At 36.6% G+C, this 22,035-nt stretch overlaps 1 protein-coding gene across 1 annotated transcript in view; it reads left to right on the top strand.

Annotated features, from left to right (window-relative positions):
• The first annotated feature begins 3,906 nt into the window (after positions 1 to 3,906).
• TMPRSS11E (transmembrane serine protease 11E) overlaps positions 3,907 to 22,035 on the top strand; it is a 52,056-nt gene continuing 33,927 nt past the window's right edge. The window contains 3 exon segments of the mRNA XM_055296155.2: positions 3,907 to 3,911; positions 4,619 to 4,789; positions 19,582 to 19,706. Of these exon segments, the coding sequence (XP_055152130.2) occupies positions 3,907 to 3,911; positions 4,619 to 4,789; positions 19,582 to 19,706 (301 nt within the window).

Here is a 22,035-nt window from a genome sequence, read left to right as displayed (position 1 = left end):
GATTTCATTAAAGGACACGAGAACAAGATTTGGCAATCATGATTGGAAGCCTTGATTAGAATAAAAAATATAACTAGTTTGTATTTATGCTGTTGTTTTTTTTTTTTTTTTTTTTTTTTTTTTTTGAGACGGAGTCTCGCTCTGTCACCCAGGCTGGAGTGCAGTGGCGCAATCTCGGCTCACTGCAAGCTCCGCCTCCCGGGTTCACGCCATTCTCCTGCCTCAGCCTCTCCGAGTAGCTGGGACTACAGGCGCCCGCCACCACGCCCGGCTAATTTTTTGTATTTTTAGTAGAGACGGGGTTTCACCGTGGTCTCGATCTCCTGACCTTGTGATCCGCCCGCCTCGGCCTCCCAAAGTGCTGGGATTACAAGCGTGAGCCACCGCGCCCGGCTATGCTGTTGTTGAGACACATTACATGAGTAACCAAACGATGAAACATAACACTATAAGCCACAGCACATCTATGGAGAGATCAAAATGCAATAATTGAAAATTATAATTTCATGGGACAGTTTATTTAAATGTAAAATTTCACCTGGCTTCTCAGTTTTGATAAAGATTCTGCCAGTTGCTTCTTTCTTATAATAAAGTGAGTCAATCTTCCTTCCATCAGCAACATATAATACAAATTCTTCAGGCCATTGTCAGGAACATAAACTCATATTTTCTCCTATTCCGTTTCTAAAAAGTTCTTCTGAGAGAAGTAATATTTAAGAAAGTTCATCTAAGGAACATTGTGCCCTTTGTCTAAGTACTTTGAATTCTGCATTTGAATCAAGCTAGACCACTGGAAGTATATGCACCTGACCACAAAAATATATCTCCTTTAAAAATCTGTCACCAACTTTAACTTCAAAATTTTATTCTTAGGCTTCTTTGAATTATCATAAGAAAGTTTATAAAATTCTCTTCTTTTTGTTGGTAAAAATATTGCTGATATTATTCAACGTGTTGCTCAGTGTCATCTCCATATGAGAAATTTCTCCATCAACTTAGTGGCAGGAAAAATTCTCTCTTGATTTGTTTCTTTCTTTTAAATAATGAGAATTGTGAAACAAGTTTCCCTTGTAATTCTTGCTATCAGCAAGTTCAAAGCCAAATTTGCAGCTCTGTCAGAGCAAGTCTCTTAAACAATATGTACAATGTATTGCACTTCTGTTTTTTCTTGAATTTGATCCTTATTTTATCAGTATATTTTATATTTTAGGGGCGGTGTCTATCTGTAAAGAAATGGAGCATAGGTAAATAAATTTGGTTCGTGTGCTAGGAAAAGTTGGTTCAGATGACTGAAAGTTAATCTCCTAACATGAAATTGATTAATCTTTGAGGTGTTTTTCAAACACTACTTGCAAAAAAAAAAAAAAAAAAAAGAGACTTAAAATGGCTCCCAAAATGTTATCTTCATTCATTAGTTTAATAACATTAACCAGGCTATACTGTATATTCTAATAAATTGAACAATAATAGGATTATTTTAACATTATTACTGTCAGTTAATTCCAAAAACCTTACCTCTGGTTTTTATTATATGTACCATTATATATTGAAAAGCTTAGCAGATCCTCACATCAATGCCCAGAAAAATTATCTCCAGCCTTATGAAGACACTTATATCAGTTGTAGAACATCTTATAGAAGAATAGGGAAGAGAGGTAATTTTTTTTTTTTTTTTTTTTGAGATGGTGTCTGGCTCTGTCTCCCAGGCTGGAGTGCAGTGGCGCAATCTCGGCTCACCGCAAGCTCCGCCTCCCGGGTTCAGGCCATTCTCCTGCCTCAGCCTCCCGAGTAGCTGGGACTATAGGTGCTTGCCACCATGCCCGGCTCATTTTTTGTATTTTTAGTAGAGACGGGGTTTCACCGTGTTAGCCAGGATGGTCTTGATCTCCTGACCTCATGATCTGCCTGCCTTGGCCTCCCAAAGTGCTAGGATTACAGGCGTGAGCCACCGCGCCCGGCCAGTAATATTTTGGGTAAGAATGTAGCACAAGGAAAAGGAGAGTCAGTGACAGAGTAGTGACAGCTTATCTCTAAATGCTAATTACTTATATTGATCCTCTTTGTTTTCTCAACTTAAACAAAATAAAGTGCATGTGAACCTTCAAAAGAACACATGATAGAAGGGAACGGATTCACAAATGACAATAGCTGTGTTTACCTGGACACCTAGTTAATTCACTAGTTTAACAATATTGGCCAGTCTGTAATGTACGTCCCAATAAACTGGCCAACAAAAGGATTGCCTTAGCATTTTTCAAATATAACTAAAGTATAAGTTTAAGGGCTTCCATAAATGAATCAGATAGGCATTTATGTATTATCAGGTATAAAAGAACTTTGTTCAAGCTAGGAGATATTCAAACAATGATAAAAATCATCTATGACCAGCCACCTGGGAACTATACTTCTGTAGTTTAAGGCCATAAGATGCCTCATTGCTTTGACCTTGCTAAGTATAAACAGGACTGTGGAATAATTTGCTGGCGATAAAAATGTCTGTGGTCACATTGCTGTTTTATTTATTATGCAGTGTAAGATATCTACTGTGGATTTCTAAGAGACTCAAGTCCACAAATATATTTCTCCTGACTGTTCCTGACATTGCACAGAATGGCACAGGTAACACAGACCAACACAAAAAAAGAAGAGTAAGTCTCTGAAAACACTTTCTTCACATGTAGTTTAGGACAAAAGTATTGCAGAATAAAATTTATGGTTTTAGAAAAAACAGCAACAAAAATTTGAATGAAAGACAAACTTTTGCTTTTTTGAACTTTTGGAAGACAAAATTATGACTCTAGTGTTTCATTCCTTCTTTCCTTGCCATTCAAATTTCTACTAAAGGGTAAGATATATCATAAGATTTGATAATATACACTGCAATGCCCATTGAGCAGATGGCCGTCCCAGAAATAAGACAAAGGCCATTAGTACAGCAAGGAAGATGTATGTTTAATATCTTTAGTCTGACATTCACTCATCCTTCATTTACATATGCTCACTCTCTTAATTTTCCACAAGTTGTAGCTTATACTCACAGAGTTTAAAAAATTCATGAGAGCCCTCTCATTTTCTGTATCTACAATTCTAGGTTATACATAAACCTAAGTATACGGTCCATAGGGCTATATAAAGAATTTACTTGAATTTGAAATCTTGATTTTGTGAAAGAAACAAACGTCTTGAGATTTCGTTAAAATAAGTCTGGCAAGTCTTGGTGCAAAGTTACACTGAGAGGGAATCTGTTTCCTTTGAAAACAAAAGTATAGTCAATATTTTTATAAAATGTGAGTATAAAATAGAATATAGTGTTATTAAACCATATTAACATTTCATTGTCAGAGATTTCACTTTGTTAGAGGCTGTATAAGAACAGCTTAATCTCACAACCCAGAAGTTTTTACTGCTATTGTTGCTTCTTTATTTTTGGCTAAATTGTAATTTTTAAATGAGTATACAGAAACACAATGCTATATATTGAATGACTTTAAGTAAATAAATATCCATGCTATTCATCAGGGTAAGTGACCAGAATAAAAAGGACATATGTTGCTAGCCCCTAGCACAGTATGCCTCCGCACAGAGGTTTCTTAGGTTACTGCTAGAGAGTGATTCCAATTCTTGGCAGTCTGATCCCACACATTATATACATTCCAACTCCTGCATCTGTTTAGGTGAGCTGTTGGCTAAATGGATGTGTAATGAAATTAAACAATATTTTTTAAGGTGATTTTTAGGATGGGTTATACCCCCTCTTTTTCTCCTCGTTTCCTTGCAATCCGCCCTCTACTCATTCTTTTTATGCATATTTTAGAGAGCCTGAATATGCTAGGAACAGGGTTTCAGTCTGTTAAGAATTCACAACCTTGTGGAGTTGAGATACAATTAATAAAAAATTCTAGTATAATGAGGTAAGTATTATGATACCATCAAAGCACAGAGGAGAAACACCTACTCTGTTTTGTGAGGATTAGGGAAAGCAATTTAGAGATTATACCTAACACAAACACACAGATAATTGCATAGTATGTGAGCACACATTTAAAAAAATGTTATTTACATCCCAGAAATAAGACAGTAGGGACTCAGTGTGAGCTGATATGCCTGTCTCCACTATAATGAAAGAAATATAATGTCTCAAGGGTGAGTTGACATTTGCAAACTACCTGATTTTTCTAGAAGAATGATGCCACATAATTTAAAAATATTAAGGCTTTTCTAATCTCCAATGTATTTTCAATGGCTAACATAGTTAAAACCAAAGGGAAACTTTTATTATGTACATAATTGAATGCAAAATGTGTCAGGCTAGTTTAAAAAATATGAATGTCCGTCCTGGCTTGGCAGTTTAATAACTATTTGGTTTTTGACCAAGTCATTTAACTTAATTAAACCTCAGTTTCTTCTCTGGAAACAAGAGAAGGTCAAGCAAGATAGTTTTAACATTTCTTTCCAAATTTATATATCTGACTTTTCTAAAAATCTGATTTACACTAATAGTTAAAATAAATTATCTTAAGACATAGTTTTTAAGTTCCCACTCCTAGGAAGTGCTTATAAATTAGTTTTTGCTCTAGCTCCCTGTAAAATTTGTCCTTGTCCTGCTCGTCACATATAGTCCCCACTACACCAGCGAAGACTGTCAGACTGGTTCTGTTGAGATCATCAGTGACTTATTTCCTCACTTCAATTCAGCCCACAAAGTCACTGATAGAGCTGGATGCACACACTTGGATGTAGACCTCAATCTTCGCAGCACTCTTCATTGCTGGTCAGCAATGATGTATCGGTGAGTTTCTTTTTCTTTCTAGAAATCTTAAGGTAACTTTTAGTTTAAAACAGCATGAGCCACACCAACGAATGTGTAGATCTACAGTTTATTATTTTTTTAAATATAGAAACATATTTTTGAGATTTTACATAAAATTATGTCAAGAAAAAGACTTCTATTCTTTCTGCATTAGTGTTTCCTGTCCTCTCGTGTTGTATCCCAGTGTTTTCCTGTTACTTTTAGAAGGTTTCTACACAATGTAAAGGTACATGGTGTTTGACAGCTGTCTTTTAGTTCGTTTGCCCATATGTTTCAAGAAAGATATAACGTATTTTTAGCTTGGGCTTTGTTTGTCTTATTGAGAAATACTTTTATTTTAGAAGGTGTACATGAAAAAAAGTCTGAAATAATGCAGATAAAAATATGTTTATTTCTGTAAGTAGTTAAAAATTCAAAAATTCTAGATGTTTTGAAAGAATCAGAAACAACTGAAGAAAATAATATGACTAAATTATTATAGCCTGATTTAAAAATAAATCCACTGATACGCCTGGTCACAGTCAACTTCTCCAAAGATAAGTCATGATCCTTTTGAGGTTTTCTTTCAAAGTTAGGAACTAATCAGTAACAAGGTTTTGGGGTACTAGTTTTGCCTTTGAAAATAATTTTATCTTCTGATGGAAGTTTCTTTTCTCTGATTCACATATTGACCTATCATTTTTTATTAGTTTTTACTTTGAGAACAGTTTGAAAATGTTAAACTTTGAATGAAATCTGTGGTCTTCATTTAACATGGAAAAACAGGTTCTGTCATCAGTTGAAAGTTCTACATACTTGTTATTAGAAGTTTAATACTCTTCTGTACATATCCATGACGCAACTGAAAGCTACAGATACTAAAAATTTTGTCAGGCTTATCAAGGCTCCCTGCCTTTCGCAAATATTTCTTTACGACCAATGATGGTTTTGGATCCTATTCTCTTTTTCTCATTAACTTTACTATAGAAAACGGTGCTTCAAGAAAGCTTCCAATAAACTTAACATACTAAATAGATTCCAAGCCTTATCTATGGTATATGTCAGATATTTGGAATTTGGTTATAAATGTGTAGAAGAGGTATAATGTGGGAATACTGGAGTCAATTTTTCTGAGTGTAGTGTCTAATTTGAAGCAAAAGATGTGACTATTTTTAAAAATCCTGCTGCAGAATAGATGCAAGTAATCTCTCAAGGAAAAAAACAAAAACCAAAACTAAACATCCAACAAACAAATACATCTTCCTGATCTGAAGATTGTGTAACAGATGAAGCACATCTATGTTTGAGTGGGTCTAGATGAGATAAAATGTTAAGAGCATGTACTAGAGCGAAAAGGGATTAAGTTTATTATTCACATTTGCTGTCGTAAATGTGCCAACAGGAGTGTTATCGAGGAAGAGGGATAATTGAAATCCTAGGATATAAGCAGAGAATTTCTTTTTAAGGTCATTGGTTGTAACTCAGAAAGAATATAAGAAACAGGTGGGGAATTTTATTAAATAGTCAGATTTTGGATCGCCTTCTCCCTGACTCTACCTGAATAAGAATCAATTTTTTTTTTTTTTTTTTTTTTAGAATTTAAGGGTAGGAAAAAATTTAAACTAGGTAAACATTATTCTTCTTGTACTGCCATTTTCTCCAAACTCTTATTTTGGACTATTCTTTGAGCATGAAGAGATCAACACATGAATTTTATAAACACACAACAGAAAGTTAAAGAAAACTTTATCAGGCATAAGCTTATAGAAAACAGATTTGGGAAGAGAAGAATGTATCCATTAAATATACTTATTGGTGATAGGGGTGTATACTAACTATATTTATCAGCAACCACTGAGAAGTAAAAATAAGCAGACTGAATTTATAGGCATTGACATCCACACATATTGAGATGGCTGAAGGTGAAATGAGTAATATTCAAATAAGACAAAATGGACAACTTTAATTTTTACTTAATAGGGTAAGCACTGTCTCTAAAAGTGTGGTCCATAGACCCGTGCATTACAGAGCTTATTAAAAATAGGAAAGTCCAGCTCTCATCCCAGAAATTCTAATGAATCTCTGGTTGAGACATGGAAATCATATTTAAAACATTTACACAATGTAATTCTTATTTACCCTAAAGTTTGACAAGCACTAATAGTCTAAAGACATAGAAAAAGCAAAAGAAACGTGTAAGCCTGAAAAAAATTAAACCATAAATGAAATAGGCCAGTTGTTAAAAGTAGTTCTTTGTTTTATTTAAATTGGTGTAATTACATCTTAATGGGAGGTGCTCTTTCCCAGTCACCTTTCCCTTCAAGGGAGAAGAGTACTCATTTATGCAACATGGTGATGATTAAGAAAGAGAGGATAATTTCAGGAAGGATGGGAAACTGAGAGGGGAGAACATAGACATTTTTTGGTTAATTTGTGTCTGATAAGGAGGATGACTTTATTTGGATCATAAAAATCTATTTGTTTACAGGAAAAACCATGGTATAAAATTAATCTAGCAGTGTTACCCTGTGACATTAGTCAGTAGGGATACTGAAGGGAAACTCCTTTGAGGCTTAGGCCCAGAGGTGCTATGTGATTGTTCTGTAAGTATTTAACATGTGCTCATACTTCTCCTTCAGCTAGAATCAGCCCTGATCCATATAACAACTTCTAGTGTGTTCTCATTGCATACTGAGTCCTGTGTGGAAGAGACTATCTGTTGAGCATCTACTATATATTGTGTATTTTATAAAATGCAATTTCATTAAATTTTGATAATGCTTTGATAAGTGGTTATTGCTTTCATTCCTTTTAAAAGATGAAATACCTGTGGCTCAGATTGTCTAGGCGGTTAGTAAGTTTTGAATCTAGAATCTAACCCTGATCTTTCTGATTTTAAAATCTATACTTTTTTCCCCATAACATATTGTCTACCACGTGTAGGAAGCTAAAAGTAGAATCTTTGGAAAGTTTACAGAGAAAATAGATGGCAACAGAGAAATAGAAAATAAACCCACACATATCCACACATGGAGAAAATGTCGGTGCATAGATTTAAAAAACCAGAAGATGTAAAGACTAATATGAAATCATGCACATTTATGCTGAGGAAAGAAGTGTGGAGGTATAATTTTACTTTCATTTATAAGTGTTAAAAACATTTTTAAAAATGCACTGCCTGCCCTAATGCAACCGACTTTGTATTTAAACTAATTAAGCAGTGATTTATCTTTTCTGCACTGTTTCAAAGGTGATCAGGCTTTAGCACTTTAACTACATCATCTCTGTTTTCTAAAAAGGATTACATTTGCTATATTGTGAAAATCATGTGTATCTTAGAGCAACATTTCATGGAACTAATTCACTGGTCTGCAGTAGCTGTCTGCTTAATGAATCTTTGTTGTTCTCTCATTGTCTGCTTTCCTCCAAAAATATGTCATTGCTTCAACTTAAAGAGAAAATAAATAGAAACAATCTAGAAAAATATGAAAAATAGCAGTATCGTGTGTTTCCGTATTAGCACTGAGATTTACAAGCATGCCTGATGGTTTTAGTGCTTGTGAATAAGGTAGATTGAACAGTCGTGAGGCAGGTCTTCTGGAAGGGTAAGAGGTGAAATGGGTTCTCTGGCTTGTTTTATGACTCTATCAGGGTTAGAGTTTAGAGAAACTGCACAGAGAAGTTCTTCAAGTGCACTCCTTTGGATCTGCTCTCATTGAAGACAATAGATAAGAACTGTGAAGAATACTTTCACATTTTCAGGTTTTAATAGGTTTAAAATGACTGGATTAGAGAGAAGGAAGGTTTTAAGAGGTTGAGAAAGAAAAATGGGCTGCAGAAACACTGAGTCATGCCAGAACCTGTGAGCCCAACCTTCTTCTCCCATGTACACACATGGCCTGTGTGGTAGGGCAATTTCTGAGATTTTTAGAATTGTAATTCTAAGATGATAGAACTAATCTTAGGGGGATCCAAAGTACCATACAGGCATATTTAAATTCTATTTTGCAACCTTTTATCTGAAGATGTCAGATGATATCTCTGTTTTGAAGCTGCAAAAGCAGACACAGAGGGATTTAGCACTTTGTTTAAAGTTGAACTGTGAGTCAGTGCAGGACAAAATAATAATTGCTGTCTTTAGTTTCACATGTACTATCTGCCAACTACTGTCTTAAAACATCGTATGCATTTAAACTGTATATCAACCTATGGTTAGATTATCATACTCATTTCACAGATGAGAAACATGAGGCTCAGACAGGTAATTATTTTTTTTTGCCCAGGGGTAATAATAAAAGGCAGAACTGATGGTTAACCAGGGTCAATCTGACTTCAAAGCCTATGCTCTTAATCACAATGCTATACCACCCTCACAATGTCTCCTTTGTCTGCCTAAGTGGTTCTTTTACTACTTTGATTGAACTGACTTACTGTCTTAAAAGATGAAAAATTTACATTTTCAAGAAACATTGTTATGGATGATCTTTGAAGTAGGCCTCTAAGGCCAGCGGATAGGAAGCATTGCGCTATGCATTCTCTAAAGGAAGGGAACAAAATGCTCAAAGATGAGATAATTTGCTTGTGGCCACAGGAATGGGTGAGTCAGTCAAGACAGAGATAGAGTCTGTCCTCCCACTTCACCTGTATACTGATGTCAATACAGTCAAATAGAAGAGTTAAATTAACACTGGTGACTACATGACCCAAGACGTATTATTGTTATTTTTATTACTATTACCATTTAAGCTTGTATGAAAATATATGGCCCATTTAAAATTAGTTACTTCACATTAAATCTTGTCAGGTCACAGTTAGTAAAATTTAGGGAGGGTACATAATGTAAAAATAAAAATATTATTTGACATAAATGTGCTACATATATAATTTCAACATATGTTTTCTCATTTAGTACTTTACAACCCTGAGAATCAGATAATTTTAATATTACCATGACTTTACCGCTAGGGAAACCAAAAATTAGGAAGACTGAGACTTCCAAGTGTCTGCTAAATGACTGGTAGAGCTGGAATCCGAGCACACCTGTTCTCACATCAGCCCTGTGCTTTCTAGTCCTGTCTTCTGCCAGGTCATGATTCTGGGATCAGAAGTGCTTCTTTGGTGAAGCACAGATAACTTACCTTGGCTTTCAAAAAATTACTTTATCTTAGTGTTTCAACTTTCCTAATTCAGAAAATACCAAAGATAATAAATGAACACTTTAAAAATATTTCAAACCAATCTTTTAATTATATAGTACATTCAAGTCATTATTAGGCATTTGGGGATACATTATTTGATTCAACAATAAAGCTATATTTGGCCTTTTAAAAACAGGGCACTGAATTCTTGTACTAAACTGTAGGACAACTGGCAGCTGCCTGACTCAAGTATCTGAATTGTGTGGGTCCGAAGAGGAATGCTTTTTAAAGTTTTCTTTACTAGTTGAATCCCTTTTTGCACTGGAAGCTTAATGCAGACCCTTGATGTTTGGAGCAGAATTGCTGTGGGTGGAGTGGGATAGAGGCTAGAAGCTTCCTCTACCTTCCTTTTATTCCCTTAGGCATATGTGAGGCATCTGCGTGGATTTTTCAACCCACCTTAAAACTAATTTTTCATTATGAAAGAGGGAGTAATGACAATGGCCAACTTTTGTGGTGTATTTACTGTGTGCCTGGCATGGTGCCATCTGCCTTGTGTTACTTTATTTAATCTTCAGAAGAATCTTCTGAGTTAGATCCTATCATTATCTCCATTTGTGGGTGGGGAAATGTAGATTTAGAGAGGGTGAGTAACTTTCCTAGTGCCACCTAGCTAGTAACAGGCAGTTAGGACTAATCCCAAGCTGTTGGATGCCTAAGCCCAAGTCTTTATCCACTAAGCAAGAAAATGGAAGTCATTTGCTTGAAGTCATAGACAAGGAGGCTCTTGACTAGAACCTTGGTCTTCTGATATATTAATATTATAGTTAATCGTATCTCAAAATTATGCTGCTAGAGAAAATTAAGTTAAAATAGTTTACCATCTTTCATATATACAGAATTCGCAAGAGAATTAGTAAATATGTGTCTTCATGTCCTCTTTTCCCAAAGATCATTATGTGAAAATGGCAATTTCCCTTGATTGCAACAATCTGATTTGCATATTATAATAGTATCAGATTTAGCTATGAGTGACAGGAAACCCAGAGTAACAGTGGATTACATGAAATGGAATTTTGTTCTGTTTAATGCAAAACAATTCTGGAGATAGGCAGGGAGGAGCTAGTAGGGAGGTTCACAAAATAATCAGGAGCCTAGGCTCCTACTGTTGTGCTGTTCTACCAGCTTGATTATGTGTCTTCCAAATCCTGGTCTACTGTGGCAACCTGTGCTTCCACCAGCACATATGTATTCTAACTGTGAAATGCACATTAGAATTCTAGCTGACAAAATAGAGACTCCATTGGAAAGAAAGTATTCACATGCTGACTCTTACGGACAATGGGCACTATTTGATTTTTCTGGTGGCTGTGTGCCTAACCAAAGATCAAGGTTTCTGTTATTAGGAAAAAAATAATAAATATTTGGGATAGGCGTCTAGGAGTTTCTAGTATAGCTGTATTAAGTTTGAACGGTAAGAGGTATAGCCCATTGTGATGAACATAGGCTGGTCGATATATAGTTCTGAAGTGTAGGCAAGTGAGCTGAGCTGCAGTTGTGGATTTGGTAGTCATCAGTATATAGATATGAATTAAACACATGGACATTGGTAACTAAAAGTATTTGTTCTTTTGGGTAAAATAATGCATTTCTTATAATTTTTATGGTATTAATTTGCACAGAAATCCTACTTTATTCTAATATGAACCTGAGCTTATTTTACTATGTTATTATTAAATGCCAATATATTAGAACATAATTGTCAAGGTGAGTATATAATAAAAAATTTCATAAATTTTGTGTACCATCCAAAAATTAAAACTGAATTCTTACATATATTTCAGGTCGGTAACTCAGGCAGAAAATTCTTTAATCAAGAAAACTCACTTTTCATTTTGGAAGAATTATTTAAACATTGACAGGGTCTATACATTTTTCAATTTCTCTTCATTGCTGAATTAATTCAGATAGAATTTTGTTACATGTAGAAATTTCTAGATTGTCTAAAGAATTCTTAGTGTATGGTTTAGAGTGCTTTCTAAGGAAACAGCAAGCCAGAGGACACAACAGGGTGTTAGCATGTGGCCCAACTGTCACATTCAGGCACAATTTAATCAGGGTCTAGAGATTTTAAAAAATTGGTGTATAGTAGTTATACATATTTTGGGGGTATCTGTGATATTTTGATGCTTGTATGCAATGTGTAATGATCAAATCAAGGTAACTGGGATGTCTATCACCATCTTGTGTTGGAAATATTACAGTTCTCTTCTAGCTGTTTTGAAATGCACAACAAGATATTGTTAACTAAAAGTTCTCTACTGTACTGAATAGTAGAACTTATTCCTTCTATCCATACTTTTGTACCCCTTAACCAACTTCTCAATGCAAGTAGTAAAGTATGATTTTCAAAATCTGGCTTTCTCAGGTATGGTACTTAGATCGTTTCAAATAACTTGTAATCTCTTAGTTTGACTGCAGATTATTTCAAATTATCTGACATTGTAGTCAACAGAAAAATGAGGCATTTGAAAAATTACCTGAAGTCTGATTGTTTAATAAATGCTGAATTTTTTTTTTTTTTTTTTTGAGACGGAGTCTCACTCTGTGGCCCAGGCTGGAGTGCAGTGGCGCAATCTCGGCTCACTGCCAGCTCTGCCTCCCGGGTTCACGCCATTCTTCTGCCCCAGCCTCTCTGAGTAGCTGGGACTACAGGTGCCCGCCACCACGCCCGGCTAATTTTTTTGTATTTTTAGTAGAGACGGGGTTTCACCGTGGTCTCGATCTCCTGACCTCATGATCCGCCCACTTCGGCCTCCCAAAGTGCTGGGATTACAGGCATGAGCCACCGAACCCGGCAATAAATGCTGAATTTTAATTAGGATATTTAATATTTTCGTGTTATGTGAGGCATGGAACATTAGCTTGGATGGAAATTGAAGAACATTTAGATCAATTTAAATTTCCACTGATTTTTTAACATGTGAAGAAAAGGAGAGCTCTCAACATCATACAAGTTGGGGCTCAGGGGATGCTAGAACTCGTGTGATGTGGAATATGCTCTCAGATTTCTCATCTGTTTGAACTAACACTAAGACATAGGTTACTGGTTTTCCAGTTTAGATATACTTCCATTGTATCATGCAAACTTTCTTGGAGTCATCTAGACAATGTCAAGAGGAAGATTCGGTAGTTTCTGAAAGTCTCAAGCTATCTATCAGCAGCCACAAGAGTGTCTCTAGCTCAGGTTTCCCAATCATTTTCTTCTGATACACTTGCCATGATATCAGCACACTGCTTGTTAATTCTTGTTTTTCTTTCACACTTTGAAGTGTGTAGAATTCCCTATGATTGTCTGCAATGGCATCCCTCATTAACTTTGCTGTGGGATATTGTTGCGTATAAAGTTGCTGACTCAGATAATGCCAATTTATTATCTTGAACTAAAAAGAGTTTGAGGAGAAGAAAGCAATTATATCAGTAGAATTCAAACTTCAGTAGCTTAATTTAAGTCTATAAACCCATAACTAATTACTTAATAATATCTTTAATTTTTTTGCAACCCACCTATCTGTACGTAGCTGCAAATTTCTAGAGATTAGGCCAAGTGTCAACTTAAATATCAGTTTGTAGTCACCTGTGCTGTACCATATCTAGCTGGGAACTTAATAAAGACCTTGATGATAATCACAGTGGAGGTCAGAGACATTCCTTACTGTTGAGTTGCCACTAATATTTATGTAGTACACCTATCTAACAAAGTCTGTTGATATCATATGCAATCTTCACAACCTCCTTTTAAAGGTAGGGGAAAGATACTGTCACTTAAGTTTTATGGTTGGTTAAATAGAAGTAGTTAAACTCTGGGTTTTGTAACTTCTCTATGAGAACTAGCCATAATTACTATGGTAGGGAATGCAAACATTTTAATTCAGCCCAAGGGCCTGGCTGATGCTATTAGATACTTATAGATGTGTTTTATCTTCCAGTGGATAAGGCAGAAATATGTTATTTGTAATTTTATATGGAATAATTTGCTTGTATTTCTTCTTTAAAAAAACAGCAATGAAAATATATAATCCATGTACATATATATAATATTCTTTTTTAATTCTACTGTGGATATTTTTATAGTCTTGTTCTAGAAAGTGTGAGAAGGATGAATGATGTTACCAATGCTTGCTGGTTTGGGCTTTTCACAAAGTGAAACGCATCTCAAATACTTTTGTTGATAGGATAAGCAGGCACAATCCTATGAGCTAAGCTACTGTCAAATACGTAACATATGCCAAAACAGATATATAGACCAATGGAACAGAACAGAGGCCTCAGAAATAATGCCACACATCTGCAACCATCTGATCTTTGACAAACCTGACAAAAACAAGCAATGAGGAAAGGATTCCCTATTTAATAAATGGTGTTGAGAAAACTGGCTAGTCATATGCAGAAAACTGAAAGTGGACCTCTTCCTTACACCTTATACAAAAATTAACTCAAGATGGATTAAACTAAAATGTAAGGCCTAAAATCATAAAAACCCTAGAAGAAAACCCCGGCAATACCATTCAGGACATAGGCATGGGCAAAGACTTCATGACTAAAACGCCAAAAGCAATGGCAACAAAAGCCAAAATTGACAAATGGGATCTAATTAAACTAAAGAGCCTCTGCACAGCAAAAGAAACTATCATCAGAGTGAACAGGCAACCGGAAGAATGGGAGAAAATTTTTGCAATCTGTTTATCTGAGAAAGGGCTAATATGCAGAATCTACAAAGAACTTAAATTTACAAGAAAAAAACAAGCCCATAAAAAAGTAGGCAAAGGATATGAATAGACACTTCTCAAAAGAAGACATTTATGCAGCCAACAAACATGAAAAAAAGCTCATCATCACTGGTCATTAGAGAAATGCAAATCAAAACCACAATGAGATACCATCTCATGCCAGTTAGAATGGCGATCATTAAAAAGTCAGGAAACAACAGATGCTGGAGAGGATGTGGAGAAATAGGAACATTTTTACACTGTTGGTGGGAGTGTAAATTAGTTCAACCATTGTGGAAGACAGTGTGGCGATTCCTCAGGGATCTAGAACCAGAAATACTGTTTGACCCAGCGATCCCATTACTGGGTATATACCCAAAGGAATATAAATCATGCTGCTATAAAGACACACGCACACGTATGTTTATTGCGGCACTATTCACAATAGCAAAGACTTGGAACCAACCTAAATGCCCATCAGTGATGTCTGTTATACGCATCTCCTTTCTTCTTCAATGATAGACTGGATAAAGAAAATGTGGCATATATACACCAGGGAATACTATGCAGCCATAAAAAAGGATGAGTTCATGTTCTTTGCAGGGACACGAATGAAGCTGGAAACCATCATTCTCAGCAAACTAACACAAGAACAGAAAACCAAGCACTGCATATTCTCACCCATAAGTGGGAGTTAAACAATGAGAACACATGGACACAAGGAATGGAACATCATACACTGGGGCCTATCAGTGGGTGGGGGGCTAGGGGAGAGATAGCATTAGGAGAAATACCTAATGTAGATGACGGGTTGATGGGTGCAGCAAACCACCATGGCACGTGTATACCTATGTAACAAACCTGCACATTCTGCACATGTACCCCAGAGCTTAAAGTATAATTTTTCTTTTTTTAAAAGACCCACTGTTGATTGGTGGTATTGCTGTGAAGAGGCTTCTTCTGGTAAATTTTTCTTTGAAACACTGAGCCTTGACTTGTCATTATTACCTTTAGTACCTTTTTCCCCTTGTCTTTTTGCTGTTGCTGCTGCTTTTCTTTTTTAGCACTATTGTAAAAATGACACATTAATAAGTGATAATAATAATGCAGCTCTAAACATATTGCTTGTTTTCTGGTAATTTGGGGCTAAAAAAACATAAGCATACTTTAACTGTTATATTCACTTGACTTGTCACTAATTATACATGTCTCCAGATTGAAAAGAAAATCATATAAAGAAAGCAATTTGATATTACTAAAGCTATTAGAATTCAATCAGTCTATCTGAAGGTGATTTTACATGAATAGGTGCACATAAGTTTTGATAGATGAAAATGACTGGACAAGTGTTTATGTATGTTCAGGAGGAGGTTAATTATACAAATGTCTGTTGATATGTAAAATAAATTTATTCCTTCACTTTACTACTTTCTTTGAGCATACTTTTTTCACATCTAATTTGAAGGAATTCAGTATTGAATCACTTACTGAGAAAATAAAAAAGTAATTAAGAAATAGGGTCAATCATATCTCAAAAAAGCTAAAAAAATAGTGTGAATCAGTTTGAAAAACAATGCTATACAGACTGCGAAAAGAACAAATAATGTTTCAAATGACAAACATCTTAGTAATGTGGTCACTACCACTATTACGAATAATTAAAATAATGATGATGATAATTATCATCCTTGTTATTTGTACAATGATTTTTCCACTTGGGAGCTCAAAGTACAAACGGCCTTATCATTTTTATCTCTACCTAGCTCATTAGGTTAAGAGGGGTCTGGACTTATTATCCTTGTTTTTCATATGGAGAAATTAAGACAGATGATTGAATCTGTGCGTACAAGACTATATAATAAATGAGTTGGTGGCAGGGCTCAGAAATATAATCTCTTAATTGTTTATTCAAAGTACTTTTGACTGGATTCTCTTTTTTCTTTGTCCCATGTTATCCCTTTTGTCTTCTTCTATCCAACCAGGACAGCATGTCACTAAAATAGTTGTGAGTAATGTGGGAAGGTGGGGGTCAGAAAAGGCATCACAGTGGTACCTTGGACACTGCAGTGATGTAAATTCCATGAAAATACATATATAATCTTCCTTAGTTTTTTTTTCATATTTTAAGAACGTCCTATGTCTCTATCTTTTTTAATTCAAAAGCCATAATGTTGTTCTTAAAAAATCCACCATAAAACAAACAAAACCGTAAATTAAAATTAAAATTTCTTGCTTATTTGTTATTTTGCTTCTTACTAATAAATATTTGTTGTGTCTTCTATATATTTTGTTATGCACACATGTATATAGTTTTATTTATAAAAACTGAAACATGGAATGCATATTATTCTATAACTTTTTAAAATTAAAACTTATCATTAACCTTTTTAATGTTAATACATGAAACCTACCTCATCAATAGAATGGGTGCATTGTCTACATTTTTGTCTTGATTAAAACTTACTGTAGCCGGGCGCGGTGGCTCACGCTTGTAATCCCAGCACTTTGGGAGGCCGAGGCGGGTGGATCACGAGGTCAGGAGATCGAGACCACGGTGAAACCCCGTCTCTACTAAAAATACAAAAAATTAGCCGGGCGTGGTGGCGGGCGCCTGTAGTCCCAGCTACTCGGAGAGGCTGAGGCAGGAGAATGGCGTGAACCCGGGAGGCGGAGCTTGCAGTGAGCCGAGATTGCGCCACTGCACTCCAGCCTGGGCGACAGAGCGGGCCTCCGTCTCAAAAAAAAAAAAAAAAAACTTACTGCAGAACAAATAGAACACGTCTAATATTTCACAATTCTACATAACAATCATATACTTTTGATGATTTCATGTTTTCTACAAGCACACATTCATATTCTTCATCTGACATGTTTTGATATTAGTTGAGAAACCCTCCTCTCCCTGTATTCCTCCTCAAAGTTTTGCTTACGTCTGTTACAGGCATCTCCTTTCTTCTGCAACAGATTAATAGCAAGCATTCAGGGATGAAGGAACAGGAGGCAGTTTTGCGGGTTTCTTAGGCACAGTTGCACGTAAAACGTAACCTCATTGTGGAGAAGCCTTTTTATATTGCAGTAATTGCCATTCTAGGAACAGGTGTTTGGAATTCCACTCAAGGGAAAACTGGAGATGGGAAAGGTTGGGAAGAGTAAGATAAAGCTTCCCTGGTTACGGCCCTGTGGAAAACTCACAGGAACAAGGCAGGAGAACAAGCAGAGTCCCTGGAGCCTTCCACTACATCTCAGTGCCTTTCCCAGGGACAGGATTGTATAGCGATGATAACACCATTGACTTCTGTGCCAATGCTCTTTATTTTGTGTCCAGCCAGAGCCAGGATGTAATGATGGTGTGACAGGGGCCAACGTGATAATATCATCACTTCCTGATCCCATATCATCAGGAAACAGAGTGTTCTTGATTTTTGTAAACGAAAAGTATTTTTTGTGAAATGCTTTGCTGTTTACACATTCATCATCTAATTTTAGGTCCCAAAGTGCTTTAGATGGAACGGTATCCCACTCTTTACCGATACATGGAGAAATTGAGCTCGAAGTTTAAATGATTTGTCCAAGTCACAGATCTGTTATGGAAAGGGCTGCACTTAGAATTCTCCTTTTTCTGATTCAACACCCAGTAGTCCTCCAGGAGAATATTATGTTTTCCTCAAGTCCTCATGTAGCAGACAGCACTCTAGAAAAAAAAAGCACAGCACACACTGGCATAGTAAATGCCTCAAGAAATCTAAAATAAGAGTATCATATTCAAACTCCTTAGTCATCTCTGACTTATTATTTCACATTTCTGGCTTTAGAGTTTGCTTACCAAATATTATAACCCAATGGGACAGCAACTTTACCAATCAAACAAAAATCATGTGGACCAATGTTTTTCAGTAACTTGTATTTTTGAAGGCAGAGCAAATAGAAGAAGTTGAGGGAATCTCATGCAAAAATAATTTCCGGTGGCATCTTTTTTTTTGAGACGGAGTCTCGCTCTGTTGCCCAGGCTGGAGTGCAGTGGCGCGATCTCAGCTCACTGCAAGCTCTGCCTCCTAGGTTCATGCCATTCTCCTGCATCAGCCTCCCGAGTAGCTGGGACCACAGGCACCCACCACCACGCCCGGATAATTTTTTTTGTATTTTTAGTAGACATGGGGTTTCACGGTGTTAGCCAGGATGGTCTTGATCTCCTGACCTCGTGATCTGCCCGCCTCGACCTCCCAAAGTGCTGGGATTACATGCGTGAGCCACCACGCCCAGCCTCCTGTAGCATCATTAAAGCTTAGAGGTAAATATTAGCTCAAAACCTCAGGTTCTTTAGGAAGCGGCCTCTGGTTGTCTGTTCTATGTATCCTCAAAGTTTGGTTTGGTAATAGATCAGAAAATTAGAAGAATAGAATTAGCAACTCTATGTGAAACCTGGTATGCTTCAAGCTATAACACATTTCAAAGGCTATTTAAGATTCTAGAGTGCTAGAGAAAAGGCTTAAAATATTTCTGTAGCTCCTGAGTGTCTAACTCTATATCAAGTACATGGCTGGCTCAACAAGTGATAGCTAACATTTAATATTGCACTTTCTACATGTCAGGCACTGTTAGCCCTAACCCTAACCCTAACCCTAATCTTATGAAATAGGTACTATCATTATCATCTTCCTTTTATGGATGAGGAAACTGAAGCACAGAAAAGTCAAACTACTTGCCCAGAAACAGGAGTCAGAATCAGGATTGGCCTCAGCAGCCTAGAACCAGGGTGTGCTCTAAACCCAGACAGTACACGACCCTCCAACTGAATGTCCTTTATTCCCCAAAAATATCTGTTTTGTCTAAGGAGTGGATGTGTTGCATGCTCTGAAATAATCTATCTATTTACTTTCTTCCTTAGGCCAGATGTGGTGAGGGCTAGGAAAAGAGTTTGCTGGGAGCCCTGGGTCATCGGCCTCGTCATCTTCATATCCCTCATCGTCCTGGCAGTGTGCATTGGACTCACTGTTCATTATGTGAGATATAGTAAGTGTAAGCTGCCTTGGCATCATGTGATTTACCCCAAATATTTCCTCATACCTTGCTGTTTTGATTTGCCTCAGGCTTATTCATTCATTACTATGATTCATTTGCATCGCCTGTACAAAGGAATCTTTACCTGCTTTGTCTCTTATTTAGTCCTCATAAGTCAAGGAGGATTCTTTTTTCTATCTTTGATGTAGTGATGCTTTCTGCTGGGAATAGCATGCTTATTTGCATCTTCCTTAATAAGCAATAAGTGAATATTAATCAAGGGAAAACTACAGGATAGCTAGAACCAATGTCTTGAGTTGTTTGAGGTCACAGGGCAAGCATCTTGACTTAAAATAATTCTGACCGGGCGCAGTGGCTCACACCTGTAATCTCAGCACTTTGGGAGGCTGAGGCGGGTGGATCACTTGAGGTCAGGAGTTTGAGACCAGGCTGGCCAACATGGTGAAACCCCGTCTCTACTAAAAAAAAAAAAAAAAAAAAAAAAATAGCCAGGTGTGATGGTGTACACCTGCAGTCCCAGTTCCTGGGGAGGCTGAGGCAGGAGAATCACTTGAACCCAGGAGGCGGAGGTTTCAGTGAGCGGAGATCACACCACTGCACTCCAGCCTGGGCAACAGAGAGAGACTCGGTCTCAAAAAGAAAAAAAAAAATCCAACTCGTTGAAATCCTGACATCCCAATAAATCTATGACACAATCTGGAGTCATAAAGAAGTAGGCTCTATTCTGTACCAGTAAGTTACAAAAATAGTCATAGTGATGTATTGTTGAGTAAGTGCCTATTTCTGTTATTAAAATCTCATCTTAGGATATATTGTAGGTGATTAAAGAGGATAGGGTATGCCAAGAAAGCTAATTATAAAGACGTTCACCCTGCGGTTATCAGGTACCTCATTGCTAGATGAACTGTGAGTTGCTATGTTATTAGAAAGGTCTCCAGGGTACTTCAGAACTGTTCTTCTGGGATGTAACAACCTTTCTGAAGTTCCCTCCTACTCTGCCTAGGGTTTTAATTACTTGACTCAACCATGACCTGTTAGTTTAATATCTTCCTCTGTTACTAGATTATACTTGGATGTTCAAGGCACCGTAACCATAGAAGCTAATAACTTGATTCTAATTTAATTGGGACCTTGTTGAAGTTGCTTTCCAGTAACGAGAAAGAGTACTCTGTAACCTGGTTATCTTTCTCTACTATCCACGCAAGTGTAATCTCAATTTCCAAAGCAAGGTGGATCATTTCTGGAGAGTTTAAAAAAATATTTAAAACAAAGATTTTTTTTTGGGTAGAATTTGCATACAGGCAGGTCTTTAAATTTGGAGTATCTGCATATTAATAACAGATTTTTCTGTAGCATACTTTATTTTTTTTTTTACTTTTTGAGACGGAGTCTTGGTCTTTTCCCAGGCTGGAGTGCAGTGGCTTGATCTTGGCTCACTGCAACCCCTGCCCCCTGGGTTCAAGTGATTTTTTGTGCCTCAGCCTCCTGAGTATCTGAGATTACAGGCGTGCGCCACCACACCTGGCTAATTTTTTCTATTTTTAGCAGAGACAGGGTTTCACCATGTTCGTCAGGCTGGTCTTGAACTTCTGACCTCAAATGATCTGCCTGCCTTGGCATCCCAAAGTGCTGCGATTACAGGCGTGAGCCACTGTGCTGGGCCTGGAGCATACTTTAAATAAAAATGAATTGCTGGAATAACTTTATAGCTCTACAGTTATGCGGAGCATATTGAGTCCTACTTTGTTGTAAGCATCATTATTCATCCCCATGGATGCCTAGGACTGTTTTACACACTTTTGTGTGTCTAGAATTTATCAAAATCTTGGCACATGTTAGGTGCTTTGTAAGTATTTATTAAATACTGAATGATAATATCAAATGAATCATACCTACAATATTTTCTTGGGCCATACTTCGGCTCGTCTGACTTCACAAGGAATTCCTAGTAACACTAGGGGCTAATCACCTCAGTGAGAGAAAATGTCCCTTTCTACTTCTCATTTGCCTCTTTCCAAGCCAAGTTTTATAAGATTCATAAATCTTACTCATATGTATACAGTGAAAACTTGGCAAGAACTTTTTCAGTAACCTGTTCCTGAATCCTGTTGTTTGGATGATCAACTGAGTAATACTGAACACACAGCTTCTACTGCCCACACAGTACACCTGAATAAACAGTGATTGTTGTGATGTGTGTTACTGCCTTCTATTTGTGACCTGCTTTCTGTTTTGGGATGTAAACTAACAGAGTGGTTTTGGCAGATGAATATTTAGAAGCTGACATGGCAAAACAACCAAACCAAACCAAACCAAAAAG

The sequence above is a fragment of the Symphalangus syndactylus genome, chromosome 10 (genome assembly GCF_028878055.3).
Source record: "Symphalangus syndactylus isolate Jambi chromosome 10, NHGRI_mSymSyn1-v2.1_pri, whole genome shotgun sequence".
NCBI lineage: Eukaryota > Metazoa > Chordata > Mammalia > Primates > Hylobatidae > Symphalangus > Symphalangus syndactylus.
This window is presented reverse-complemented; position numbering and strand designations above follow the sequence as displayed.